A 15,268-nucleotide genomic window follows, 5' to 3' on the forward strand; every position below is an offset into this window, starting at 1 on the left:
TGACTGACTTCATTGGGACAAGCTGAAAAATATGTGAAGCTGAACAAAGCTCTTACACTGTCCTGTGCCTAATTTAGGTAGTAAAAGTATGAAAAATTACAGCTATTACATCTTTGCAGTAGAGATCAGCCTTTTCTTCCTTTCTTTTTTTTTTTTTTCCTCCTGTGGGCAGCAACTTTGAATAACAAATGTCTCTTCTGAAAGACTTCTGTATGGTACCTGCAGGCCCCCCTCGGGCACTTTCAGTCCTGCATACTTCCAGTCACAATAACCACAGGGTTCAGTTCCATTTTGTCTGAAAGATTTTCTCTGCAGACTCGCTAATAAGAAGAGAGTAACAGCTGCTGAAATGCAAAAATCTGAGAGTGATGATCTGATAGCATGCTAATGTGATTTAGCAGCCACTAGGAAGGGCGGGTGGTGGGAGGATGTGTGTGACAATCACAGAAACCAACTGACAACTTGGCACGTGAAATCTGCCCTAACGGACCATTTTAATCTGTTGGAGAAAAATAAACTGAGTGCTCAAGAATTTCCATCTAGGACCAGTGACAGTAATTTTTATAGCAGTGCTAAGATGTTTAGGTCGTAAGCAGAAAAGTGTTAAGAACAGTGGGAAAAGGAGAATTTTTCACCAGCATCTGAGGAAGCACAATGAATGGGTTGAGCAAGAAGCAAGAAATGTTTTGTATTTGCATTATCTGGTAAATCAAAGACCAAGAAATTATAAGGGCAGCTAACAATGGGACCTATTATATATTACCCCAGAGTATACACCAGAGAGCTGGCATATGACAAACTACATGACTTAAAACACCTTTTCCCTCTGGTAGGCTTGAAGCAGTGTGTTCTTCCTCCTATTCCAAAAGTCCAGCATTCAAGCCCCCATGCTTATGGCTAAATATCAAAAGAGAAGTAAAAGGTGGAGGTAGCCCTACCTATGACACCATAAACTTGATCCTTGTGGTCCCTTCCAACCCTGACTGATACTATGATACAAAGGTTGTGAGTTCAAGCCTGCAGTGGGCAGTAGTGACAGGTTGGACTCGATGATCTTTGAGGTCTCTTCCAACCTTAGTGATACTGAAAACTCACAAATTATTTTTAACCAAATCTTTTAGTAAAAAGTTTTGATTGCTAATAGGCAAACTTTCTATACAATGTACTGCTGTGACATCAGGTACCACTAGGTTATGTGGTTTGTAGTGGTTTTATATAGTTCTATATGTGTGATGAAATTTGCATGATGAATTGAAAGTGGAAGGAATCAGTGTCTAAATAATTCTATGGGTTACTGCAATGTATTCCTGGGTGTGAAGATTGGGAAGGAAAGTTAAAGAAAACATACCTCCCTGACAAACTCTTATTAAGCATCATTAATATTGCAAAAGCCAAGTGACATTGTTATTTTAAGACATTACTTTTTTTACCTCTGGTTGACCATGGCAAAGTATGCCCACAGCAGAGGAGGAACTTGCTCTTCCCAGAAGCCTGGTACAGTGTGAGGGGCAGCAGCTTTACCTGCTGCTCTCCGAGGTCCCTGGCAGTTAGTGGCTGGGTGCAGGCAGAGGCTCTGCCACGGTATTTACTACAGTCCTTACTACCCAGCACTGAGCATGAAATGCCATGCCAGCTCTGCTTCTCTTACATTAGTGATATTAATCTAGCAGTGCCTTTCTTGTATTTTAGTTATTTGGTCACTGTTCCAGTCTCAGCCTCTTTTGAAGACTGCTAAATATTTCTGTTTCATCAGGGTGGCAGAACAGCAGAAAGTACAGAAAATGCCAGTTATGATATACAATATAAAGATCCTGTATTATATAGAGTACAATTATTAGGTGCTATGGAAATAATAAATATGATTTTTTTTTTCTAGCACATGTAGCATATTCCAGTAGTACTGTCAGAATCCATTACTTTTCCTCTTTTTGGCAGTGGGTTTCATAGGGATTGAAGCTGAGTGGAGCAAAGCAAGTCAGAACATGAACATTGTGATGTCATCATAAAGGATTTTGTACTTGAGGCTTCTCAGACTCAGAAACAACTACCAGCTACTCCTTCTAGCGGCTATGAGCAAACCCTGCCTACATGGACTAGTTAAGGCTTTTGTCCTGGTTTGAGGCCAGGCAGATCCACTCTTGCCCTTGAGAGGGGCAAAAGAATGACACTCACACAAGTGGATTGCGAAGTGATGGAAAGTTTAAATGGAGAAGCAATTAGTATTTTATAGAAACTACAAGGCATAGTGACAAGAGTCCCAAAGCATACAGAATCCCTTATAGCACACCCAAAGCCTCCCAACGCTTTCCTTTTCCCCACATGAGGGTATACCCAAGACTCCCCCAGGGATTTTTCTTCCACCCTACCCTCCTGCTAGGCTAGTCTCAGGCTGGCCAGGTCTGAGACTGCCCCTCCCCCTTCTCCTCCTGGCATTAGGCCCAGACAGGCTTAAGAGGCCTTGAGATACTCCCCCGCTGTTACCCAATAGGGAGCATCTCCCACAGGAGCAGAAGGGGAAGGAAGAGGAAGAGAATGATTTATAGGGTGCAGGATATTATGAGTATGAAATACGCTATTTCCTGTGTCCACCTACTGGGTTGGACACTTGGGACAGCAGAGGTGTAACTTATGTGGCAGTAACAGAAGGCACCCAGCCTAAACTTCCACAGCTTTAAACTACTTTTAAAGGGGGATGGGGATGTAGCTGGCCTTGCCATCAAGAGCTCTGGGTGTACTAGCCCAACACTCATAGAGCAGTGTGTTGGCATCTTAGATAAACAGGTCTACCCTTCCCCCTCTCCCTCTCTCCATTTCCCCCCCTCAAGGTTGAAAACTATGTACTGAACTCCCTCCCTGAAATATTTGTATACCAATGCACACAGCATGGGCAATAAACAAGGAGGAGCTGGATGTCATTGTGATAAAGGGAAACTGATACAGCAGCCGTCATGGAAACGTGGTGGGATGACTCCCACAACTGGAGTGCTGCAATTGATGGCTACCAACTTTTCAGAAGGGATAGGTGAGGAAGAAGAGGTGTGATCCTGTGATTCTGTGACAGGTTACTTTGCTTTCAAGCTTATTTAAGTGAGAATGTCTTTGAAATTTTCTCACCAGGGTACGGTAATCACAGATATGATTATCAGCAAAAAAAACCCAACACTAATATTTAGCAACAGTTTTAACTCCAGAGATTTTAAAATTCCACATTATTGTGTCACAGAAGTTAAGGGCACACCATTAGCATGTTAATCTTAATTTGCCATTTTAATTTTGGTAGGGGGTGAAGGAAAGCAATTTAAGTGTAGAAATCCAAAATAATAATTTTGAGGTTTGTCTATATGAATATTCTGAGACTTGAAACACGAGAATAAAGTGGTCAGCCACTTAGGTAAACTAAGAGGAATCTGAATTCTGGTTAAAATTTTCCCAAAACACTATTCTGTGAGAAAAATGCTGGCTGTTCTTATTAGCTTTCAGGTTAAAAATGCACCTTTGATGTTGTGAACTGAGTTTTATGTGCAATTATAGTTGGCTTTTGCTTTCTTCAACTTGGTGATCCATCAGAACAGCATTTGAAATATTTTATCTTGGAATTTCCTTGGCTTTTTTTATGAAGTTAAGGAAAATTACTTATAGGTCTGCCATATGGAGACAAATATGGCATGTAAATCAGTTTCTTGGGACAACAGCCTAAGGTAGGTAGATTATACCATGATTGACAGTTGCTTCAATTAACATGTCTAGATTGAATATCAGATTTGCTTCAGTTTGCACATACATGTTTTTAATGTCTCCAGCTCAACCACTTCTCTGTAAAAGCTGCAGTGAAGCAGTAGAAACAGAGTACCTGCCCAAGTGTCAGATTTGGAGTCCAAAACAAGATCTCTAAAGATCATTGAAAACCTGTTGTAACAATTTAGAAATTGCTCAGATTTAAAAGTTCTTCCCCATGCTTCCCCATGCCAGTTTGGATTTGGAGGTATTCCTTTCTGTTCCACTTCACAAACCAAACTATGGTGCAGGAATAACATTCTTTGGATTTAGAGAAGTGAGATGGCAGGCACCAAATTCTGACTGTGGTAGAAATGGGCTATCCTTTGGTTGCTATATGCAATCACTTTTGATCTGGATTTGCACCAGTCACTTGCAAACAGGGTTTCTGGGAGCTGCCAGTTGAACTGAGTATCTCAATGCTTGGTTTCTTTCCTTAATACAGTATGCACAACCAAGTTAGAAATATCATACAGCTATTTTGTGCAAGTGTTGTTCACTGCAATCCTTTCATTTTTATTTTTTTTAATTGGTAGTCTTTTGTGTCTTCTATAGTAGTATACAGATTCTAAAAGCAGAATTTACAAAACAGAGATTCTGACAGCAAGTGAAATAGGCCTCCCATGAAGATGAGACAGTTATTTTTTATCAACCTGTTCAACCTCCATCAAAAATTTTCCATTCTCTGTTTTCATCTTCTAGTTTCTCCTGATACCACCTCTGTGCTGCACTGTTCTCTTTTTAATCTGGGCCATTTAATTTGTATTGTTCTCCAAGTCTCTGCAATAGACCAAGGAATAGAGCCTTTTGCAAACAGTATTTTCTCCTGTAACTTCTATCCCCTGAAGCACAGTTTTTCCTTTATTTATTTCTTCCCATTTTGTATGTGCTACTAGCCATAATGACAGCAGTACTGGATTGCATGTGTGTAACATTCTATAAATTGTTTCAGCAGAAGATCTTTATTAGCTGACATTTTGGACTTTTCCAGGCTGATAGGCCAGCTTCCTTCAAGGTTTCCCTTCAGTTCTGATGCCTTCCCCATCCCCACCCAGGTGCTCTCATCCATGCCCTTTCTCTGTTGCAGAACTGATGAGCTCTGCTCCTCCTAGTCCTGTGGTGGTAAACACTACTGCTGGGGGATGTATTTGCAGCATGGGGTCCTTCTGCTCCCACCATTCAGCTTACAGTGTGTCTGATGCTGCTACTTGCTCTGTACTATGGCCAAAAAAAGAGAACAGAATAGAGATCAAATTGTGTTTCAGTTGCAATAGCATAATCAGGAGAAGAATCTAACACATATTAAACACACTAATGCACCTGTTCTCATGCAGAAAGTCAGTGTTCATAATGTTCCCATGAGCAGCTCTGTCTCTAGTCTGAAATCAAGCATTTGTGGCATATCCTTCTTATCTAATTCACATATTTTGTTCCCTCTTTGTAGAAGAACCTGGGAAAAATGTTGATGAACAGGAAAAAGACCAAAGCAGAAATTCCACAGATGCACAGTTAAAGGAAGAGACAACAAGGATACAAAATGAGAGTAGTCAGGGAAGCGATGGTACAACCTGTCCTCCCAGATCCATCGTCCTACAAGTAGTCTCTTCTGACACTCCTCTGAGTGATGAATCCACCTCAGAAAAATGCACTAACTCTGATCCGAACCAGAAAGATCTCACCGATGCCCAGCAAGAAACACAGAATACTGACCCACTGAATGGTAATGCTTCATCACAGAGCACCAGTTAATCTAATGAAGCTGTCCAGGGTGAAACTGCAGCAGGGTCTGGTATCTCCTGATCAAACACCCACAGTAACATAAAATATTGAACCAAGGTGTTATATGTAGAAGCATCAAATAAAAACTGGTTAGCATAAACAAGTATAGTCTTCTTGATATTAGCAATTTGGTATCTAGTAGGTTCTTAGACTTTTTTAATATATATATATATAAAATACCAAGACTTTTAGTTGAATTGGAAGAATGACTTTAAACGAATTTTCAGATGTGTATTTGCAATTAAACAGCAGAATAGAAAATGAGGGAAACTTTCAAAATGGAACTATATAATATTTTATCTTCCAACAGTTTTTTTCAGAAGAAATCTTTTCACCATGAGAACAATTAAACACATTGGAATAATCTCCCAAGGGGAGTAGTGGATTCCCCTACACTGGAAAGTTTTGAGATTCAGCATGACAGGATGTTGGGCCATCTCATTTCAACTATTAGCTAGAAATGTTGGACCAGATGATTCTTGAGGTTGTTTCCAAGCTGGCATTCTATGATTATTATTCTTTTGCTGCTAAAATGCACTTCCCTCAGATTAGCCATCTTATATGATTATTACTTTGTAAACCACATCTTTTGTACTAAATGTAATGTGAATTTTACAGTTAACCTTAACTAGAGGGAATTTGCTAACTCTAGTAGGCATATGTCATTCTCTTAATTAGAAAGTTTGGTCTCCTGACTTTCTGAATGTTAGAATAAGCTTTGAGGTACTAGGGTAATAATAATAATCAAGGCATATAATGACACTCCTTTACCTCACTTCTAATTAAAATGCTAAACTCATTAATGTTTTTATGACAATGAGGCTTGTAATGTTGCACCAGAAGTATAACATTGCCTGAGCAGCAACATTGAGCTTAGACATGAATATATGATTTGGCATATTTAGAAAAAAATGCTTTTTATGGAGAACTCCCACTTATTCTAGAGTTCTGCATTCCAACACTCCATGCTTTTATTGTTGACAGGTTTTTTCCATCAGAAATAACAGATGGTTAATTTAGGGTCCTAAATCAAAATATTTACACAAAAATTATTTTCACAGGATTTGAAGTTGTCTGATAACTGACACTTCTGTCTTTTGACATCTATATTTTGTATTAAAGCCCAACTTGACATTTAAGTGCCTTAGAAATATTCCCATCTCCTGGATGAGGAACACAGTAGGAAAAGCTGCATCTTTTATCTTTCAAACTATGCGGAAGCCTGTTGTGGTGTAGCTGTCCTCGGGGGTCTTTAGATGGCTGATCAACAAAAATGCTGTTAAAGAAGTCACATACAACTCAGCAGGCAGGCAGTATGCTCTGTTGGCTTGTCAGTCTTTACATCCCATCTTTCCTATGAGAACAAATATTTATTATTTTAGAAAAAACTAATCTCACTGATTTTCTAAGGCAGGGAATTTTCTACAGAATGCCCTGTATTTTAACACTTCAAACTGCAACATTTCTAAAAAGGAGTTGAATTTGCATGCTAGTGTATTGCCAAAAGCAATATGATTTGGCAGATATCTTTCTTCTTGAACATGGTAAAAAAAGATTTAATAATATGAATTCCACCAATATAGGGATGTTCCTTAACTAGAGATGGCAATATTAAAAAAAATCAGATAAATAATGAAATAGAAATAAGAGATGGGTTTAATTCTTTTGTGGAAATCATTTGTATTGTTACGGTTCTGATCTAAAAAACAGAGCTCATACAAGAACATTGCTTAGTTCTCACATCATTTAGGAGATGGTGGGTGGTACTTAAACCATGGACTTACAAGAAGTCATGGAAAAAGGGGAAGTATAACAGGAGACACAACTGCATCAAATGATTAATCACATGGTAAGAATCAGTAAATTATCTTTAAGGCATCTTCAGAAGCTGTGATGAGCCAATACTCTCTTACTGGGATGCCAAATTTACATCTGAGCCATTGTATGGTTTTTGACACTCATCTCTGTTGTTCCTGATTGCCCCGGAAAGCTTTGCTGTAGAAGTACAGGATTCCCTGCTGAAACTAAACATCTGTCCCTGAAAAATCTTAAACTGCTACATAAAGATCTATGTAAATGTTGTGGAACAGAAAGGATTTTTCTCCATACCCTCCTTTACTACAAGCTGTGCCTTTTCCTGCTGTCAAGGGCATGTGAAAAGTAGAGGCTACTGCTCATGCCATTGATTGAACACATGCCCAACCACTGCAGAATTCTGTTCTGAAGAGACTTTCAAATCATTTTGAAAACTGTATGCTTTGTGAACAAATGTAGTCATCAGTTCCTGCTGTTGTCGTGAGATATTGTCACAGGAAATTATATTGTCACAATGCTGTTGTCACTGGAAATTTGTAGAATGTATATGTTTCCAAGTCTTCAGATCTTGCATTCTGAACCTGAAGTAATTTTGCATTTTTTTAGTCTCATGAACCTTTCATGGATCCCCTTGTAAGTAATTCGTAGTCCCTCATGTCAGGAGACCATGAAATTAATCTGGATTTCTGATTTAAAATATTACCATTTTTTAGTAGAGCACTACAATACAAAGAACAAGGATATTGGTTAAGTGTTCTTTTCAAAGGTATCTGATATTTTAAGGCATTTCTAGTTGTCATTTTATGCAAAACATCTGTCCACTGTGTATTCATCTCCTTTAGTGATTGTGTTAGTTTTCCAGCATAGATAAATATCCAGGTAAATGGGGAGTTTGGTGAATGTTTTGGCTGGTTTCTGTAGCATATTAATGTCAGAGTCCAATAATCTCTCACCAGGTTCTTTTAGATATTCCATCATGAAGGATGTAATGATTAAAATCAAATTCACCTATCTGAAGATAGTAGATGTTACATGGTATTTCTGGCTTAGCAGTGATGGAAAATATGTTGAAAACATACAACAATGCAGATTACACTTAGCATAATAGAGCAATTGCAAATCACAGCTCAGTCACAATACCAGCCTTTAGAATATGCTCAATGTCATGACACTGCATGTCCCCAGTCACCAATAAGGCATTCACAGGTTGAAGCCAGCTCAAGTCCATTGCTCTCTTCAAAATATTTTGCTTGTTGTTTATTTTTCATACTCTCTATTGGGCTGAGCCATCTTTTTATTCCCTCCATACTGGCTTGGCCAACTCTGGGAGACAGTCACACTCTTCTGAAGAATGCAAGGAAAAATGTCAATGCCACTGGTTGATCCCCTCAACTGTAATACAGTCAGTGGTTCCACTCAACTGACATAAGTGCTTATCTTAATCAAAGGCCACTCCACTTTGCCTTTGTGTTGAGACTGTCAGTTTTCTTTGCAACAACTCTGGTCAGTCACCTCTTGCATTATCTCCTGAGTTTGATGGACAAACTGACTTTGCCCATCTTGTTTGAGATTTCTTCCATTATAGGAGTTTATTGGTCAGTCATGATATCATTTACATTCTGATTTTGTGCCATTAAATTGTTAGATTTATACTTGATTAACATTTTATTCTTGCATTTTCCCTATTTTCTCAATATTTAAATGACATAGAAAAATATTATTAATGTTTTATGGTATTTTGAAATTATCTACAGAGGGACTATGTCATCATATTCTTAAAACTTTCCTTCCTAAGGTCAGACTAGCCATGGTACTATACAATGAGAAATTGTATGTATATATTGTTTGAATATTATAATAGTTTAAGTCACCACTGACCATTTCACAAAACATTCTCTTTCTAATAAACAACAGAGGAGACCTAATATACATTTCTCAGCTATGCCATAGGTGATATAAATAAATGACATATGTGGTTATATATGGTCATATATTCTATGAATCTATCCTATTAATCAATGAATCTATCCTTTTAATAAAGAGTCAAATGGTAAAGACAAGGAGCAAAGGGTATAAATTGCTACTGGGGAGATACGGGCTGGATACCAGAAAAGTTTTGTTCACATTTGATCTATTAAACATTGGAATAAACACCCAAGGGAGGCGGTGGATTCCCCTACATGAGACAGTTTCAAGGCCCAGCTTGACAGGGTGCTGGGCCATCTCATTTAAACTATATTCTTACCCTGAAAGGTTGCACTAGGTGGTCCTTGAGGTCACTTCCAGCCTGGTATTCTGTGAATCTATGGTAAGATTTTTCTGTGTCTGCCAACTGAAGAAGTGTACAGCAGGTGTTTGCATCACTGTAATTGTGCAGGTGTCAAGGCAGTAGACTTTTTAAATAACACATAATGAGACTCAGGTTCTAGCTGTTTGAGATTAAATGAATTAGTATAAGGTTTCAGCAGCAGCTTCAAGAACCTCTGCGGAGACTCTGTCACCATTTTAAAGATAATGGAAAAGAAAGGCAATGCAGGTATTTTACTCTGGAATAGTCTTCAATGTTCAATACCAAAGGAAAACTCAGGCTAACATGTGTCACATTTTTCTTTCTCAATGATGAAATAATTTAATATTCCAAATCAAGGGAATCCACTAAACTGTCATTATTGTTGTCTAAATGTTGATACGTAATATTAGTGGGTTTGCAAGAGTTCTCATTGCTGCGGTGTGTGGAAAACCTTGGTCACTACAGGTAGCAAAGCAGCCCCTGTTTTCTTACTCTTCCTCCCCTCTTTCTGTGTATAAGTGGTGTTGGAGATAGTCAAAGTTGAGTGAGTTGTGTATGAAGCAGTAGCACTCTGCACAGAAAGCAGTATTTATGCTTTGCACTTTTGCACCTCTTGATAGCCAGCAGATCCAGGCAGGACTCTAACCAAGGTCATGTATTTTCAATGTAATATCACTTCAAGCAAGCAGAAGGTAGCATACACATAATATTACATTTCCTCTCTTCTTCCCAAATTAGAGTTATTTGAGTATAAGAAGTACTATACATCTGCCAGGACATTATTAGAACACTCCATGCTATAGTTTTCTACTTATCCACTTTCTGTTCTTAGAATGAGGCAAAAGGAACGTGCAGAGTTCTTGCTGACTCCTGAGACAGGGAAATAAGGATCTGTCCTTATTGGGGCTGGGAAAATGAGATGTCAAGTAAGGAGAAAAGAAACACAGGTATACAGGTTGAAATTTAATATGTTAGCTACTGTTGTTCTGTGCTTTACAAAAAAGGTGGAAAGTTCAGTGGAATTTTCTGTGGGTAAGCAACTGAACTAGATTGGGAGATGATCTTTCTGCAGCTGACACTGAATGTTTGGCTGTACTCTGATGAGGGGATTCCTCATTTAAAAAAAAAAATAAAAAAGAGGGAAAAGGGGCTGTTTTACCCTTGTATCATATCTCTTTCTAGGTGTAGTTCTCATAGGCTATTCCATTTTCTCAACAGGAGTAGCTATGCCCTAAGCTCTGGTCATCTCAAGGAGGAAGCAGAAGGCTGTTGTTATGAGAAGTCCAGTTGTGACTGAGTGTCAGTTTTCTCCACAGCACCTTTGTCCTTTCCATCATCTCACTTTCCTTTAATTGAATCTTACAAGATTAAGTGGAACTATTACAGAATGATTTTGGTTTAAGTGATGATTTTCCTTTTCTTCTGAGTGATTTATTAATTAGAACATTAATTTTAAAAACTGCTTATGTTTAATTAAACAATTCCATGTTTCAATGATTTATAAATGCTAATTGGCACACTTTTAACTTTTTACTCATGATGATAGGGGCATTAATGCTTAATATCAAAATATAAAGGAGACAATGAATCTGTGCTAAACCAGATTAACAGTAACTTCACTTTAATGACAGTAGTGGACTATCCAGTTACAGCGAATTGTAGAAAGCATTTAATGTCACCAGAAAGCATTCAATGTAACAGAAAGCCTCTGGAGGATAACCAGGTTAAATAGCAGTGGACAGATCCACATCAACAGTATGCCAGTTTGATTTATGGCAATTCAAGTGGCATCAAGTTATCATCTGTGCCGTGGTGGCCCTGTGGTGTTCAGCCATGTGTAGAACCCTGAGCACTTGCATAAAGTGGTCACAGATTGCTGAGGTGCTTGAGGTGCACACTGTGTGGATGAACAGAGCAGTAGTTAATCAAGATCTTGGTACTAAGAGAAGGCATCTGTGTACCTGCATGGGATGAGGATGCAGGGAAGGTTATATAAAGAGAGCAAATTTAGTGTTTTAAGAATAGAGCTTAAAAGATAACAGCTATCAACAACCAATTCATAGGGCAAAGTTGATTGCATAAAAAAGCTGATGCATTGGCAGGAAGAAGTTTATATATGATTTAGAAGTTAATGTCTTGCTTTTATGAAAATTAAGCATACAAAATGTTTTTAAGGCCTCCAAAAAAACCACTTCTGTCCCACTCCTAAAACTCTACAAACCACTCTATATCAAGTTTAAAATTTAAATGTTTAGATCAAAATGTTTTACTTTCACACCTTTCCTCACTCCCCCCACCTTTTTTCATTTTATAGATAATAATAATAATAATAATGAAGTTTTGTTAAATTCCTCCTAAACAAACTTCAAGCTGCAGGATCTTGAGACATGTTTTGTTCTACTTCCTGTTAATCCAATTATGAGACTTCAAAGGTTTTGGTGAATGGGTTGTCTGTATTCCACCTAGACTAATTTTATGTAAAATAAGGGAGACTGTCAAGACCAGTTCCTGGGGGAATATGGCCCATCCACTGGTGGCCACATTGCGGAGTGGGATGTACCCACTCTGCCACCATTCATGGCAATGAAACAAGGGTAAATTCAGTAGCAATTCTTACTTGATTATAGTGAAGCCATGGTGAATTTTTAGCTATTAATTTTCTTCTTTCCTCTTTTTCATGAGCTCTTTCCTTTCTGTAAACTGTAAGCCTCTTCTTCAACTCACTATTCTCCTTTCAGGTTGTACATCATCCATTTTCCCTTTCAGCTGCTCATACCTTTGGTTTCTGGCTTTCAAAAGCCTTCCCTTGGTTGTATTTTTACTTTTATAGTTTTTGATGCTTCTTCCAGCTCATCTTCTCCACTTTTGAGACTTCTGTGCTTTTTCACATTTTCAGTACAATGTTATTAACCACTAGTGCAGCTACTCAATCAACTGCTTAAAACTGAGAAGATACTGCATAGTTAGTAAATAACAGTGGAAGTTTCCTACATTATCCCTGTGCCTACCATCTCAGTTTAGAATCTTCTCAGATAAACTCATTCAGTTACTGAAGGAATAGTTTAAGCAACAGTTTAATATGATGATTGTCGGTTTGAAATTCATGTTGTACCACCTAGTTTGAAAGCTGCTTGTGTCACTTGGTGTCATTGCTCCCATCTGACTGAATTAGTCACGTTCTTAGACCTTCACATGGCCTCTTTCTTTATCTGAGAGAAGCTTACTCCAAAGTTGAAAGCCTATGTTAAAAAGGATTTAAACAGCACTTCTCTGCAGAAGGTGAATTTTGACTTTTAGTAAGCTGGAAGATAAACCAAAACCAAGCTCACTTCATTAACATTTACTTATGTAAATTTCTTCGTATATCATCATTTTTGTTTCATACTGTGATCTTTCTCTTTCATTCTATCTTTCACCTTATAGGTAAACCATAATGATTAGTTAATTCAATCCTATGCTTACTCTCCTGAGAAAACAGTTAAAGCAAGAAGTGACTGAAACCTCATCTTAACCTTAATAAAGAGGAAAAGTTCCCATCTGTTTAGGGCTGTGCAGATTCTCTTAATGTGGTTACCTTTCTCACTCAGGTTCCCAATAACATTTGTTTATCTTCCAGGTGAGCCTAAACACTGTAAGAAGTCAGAAGATATAGTAAAAGGCACTGAGCAGAATGAAGCACTGATACAGAACTAGATTTACTATTTCTTAAAAAGCTTCAGACATTTCAGGCAGGACAGGTAATTTTGTCTTTTCTTTCTTATAATGGGGAGGGGTTTATAACCATAAAGCCTCATTTAGTGCTGTTATTATCTTCTTTCTCTGTTCCTGTTGTGGTTTTCAATAAAATGGAACATGGTAGCACTTTCTACAGCCTCTTAAAAGCCAATATAAAGAAAGGAAATCAATACTTTCACATGTTGGAATCCTTAATGTCATATTAAATGATCATGCAATAAAAGATCCTCAATTCATTTATATTAAATACTGGAAGTAGTAGCATTAAAATTCTATTGTATATGAACTTTTCTTTTGACCTCTTTTTTTTATTTTTTTCAGAAGAAAAGAAGAACTCTAGCTGTTCCTACCCTGTACTCTCAGAGGCTCTCATCTGTCAACTTGCTCTTGGATCATCCTGTTTCTGTGGAGAGTGAATGGACAAAATGATCAAACGTGTAAAACAGAAAACCCTGAGCTGGTAACTCAGGGCACTTAACAATCTGCAAGATTTCAGTTGTGTTTGTTGTGGCTATTTCCTCCTCTACTCTGCTTTCTTAAACTAGCCAAAATATTTTTTTTCAGCCAGAGTTGGCCCTTGCTTTATTGCATCATGGACACCAGACATTTCCAGTTAGCCATGAGACGTGTGACAACACAACACTACCATCTGCCCAGGATGGCTGTTAACTTGTCGCTGCTGTTGACATCCAATGGAAATGGAAAGCCAAATGAAATGTTGCTATAGATACTTTCATGCAACCATATTGCATGCAACATCATTCGTACTTGTTAGTTTCCTTAAAGTATCTAGAGATAACAATATGTATACTGTAAAGGCCTGTATGGATGATGACTGCAGTGGCTGCCATATGAAGGAAACTGGTGTTTAACAAATCAGTATTTGAAATATCTCTTCAAAATTAATTAAATAACATCCAGTATTAAATATTAAAACATTATCAGTCTTATAGTATTTTGTAAGACATCATCAATGATTTCAGCCCTACCATGCAGTTGCTCCTTTGTAGGGCAGAAGAGACAGTGACAGGAATACGTGAACATGACTTCAGCAAAATTTTGTGTTGCTTCTCTGACAAAATGGGTATCAGAACTGGAAGGTGGCACTGAGGCCTTGTGTCATGGTTTGTCTCAGGTGCAAACATGACAACATGGATCCTGCAAAATCCTTTCTAATATAAGTTTGTTTTATTAGAAGAAAATAGCTATCCCTGAGATGCAGCAAGAGCAAACCGTACAGGCAGTTACCTCTGCAAGAAGCCTCAGAACGAGCCCTCCAGCCTGAACTGTGCCCAGAAAGAGACTCCATTTTCATCTCTGCTTCTCTTGAGCTTCATGTGGTTCCTCCTGGCTTGTCCAGGTATTACATGCAGCTGCAGAAAACCTAATTTCCCTCTGCCAGGAAGCTTCCATGTTCCCTTCTGCACTATGGACATTTGAATGGCTTGGGTCACTGCGCTCCCAATTCTCCGACTCTGTAGTTATTACCTCACTGACTTCAAAAATTCTTTATAATCTGCCATGGTCTGCTCTGGAGAGGACTCACTGAGGTGGTTGCACTTGCCTCTGTTCAGTGGCTGATGGATGCTTGGGACCTATTCATCTGCTGCTTCAGGGATCTATCCACAGCTCAGCAGGCATCAGGCTTAACCTTGACAAGGGCATGCTTCATCCCGATTGAAGAAGGGATTGTAAATCAGTCACCCTAGGCTGAGGGACCCTTACACTTCTGTACCTGTTGACTGGCTCTTTTCTGACTGTGGAGCAATTGAAATTGAGCGGGGAACAGTGCAACCCAGAGCCCTGGGAAAAAAGCATGCCAAAAGGTGGAATTCCTGTCATTGAACATGTAAGCCATATACATGCTATGTATAA

At 38.4% G+C, this 15,268-nt stretch overlaps 1 protein-coding gene across 8 annotated transcripts in view; it reads left to right on the forward strand.

The window, feature by feature from the left end:
* Positions 1 to 14,787, forward strand: part of PDE1A (phosphodiesterase 1A) — a 223,715-nt gene extending 208,928 nt beyond the window's left edge. For 5 of the 8 annotated variants that reach the window (XM_054173828.1, XM_054173822.1, XM_054173815.1 and 2 more), the window contains one exon: positions 5,219 to 5,571. In XM_054173828.1, the coding sequence (XP_054029803.1) occupies positions 5,219 to 5,523 (305 nt within the window). In that variant the 3' untranslated portion in view covers positions 5,524 to 5,571. Of the gene's footprint in view, positions 1 to 5,218; positions 5,572 to 13,274; positions 13,396 to 13,714 lie in introns of those variants that run through there. The other 3 variants (XM_054173868.1, XM_054173860.1, XM_009899069.2) reach the window with 3 other exon arrangements.
* The last annotated feature ends 481 nt before the right edge of the window (positions 14,788 to 15,268 follow it).

The sequence above is a fragment of the Dryobates pubescens genome, chromosome 2, assembly GCF_014839835.1.
Source record: "Dryobates pubescens isolate bDryPub1 chromosome 2, bDryPub1.pri, whole genome shotgun sequence".
NCBI lineage: Eukaryota > Metazoa > Chordata > Aves > Piciformes > Picidae > Dryobates > Dryobates pubescens.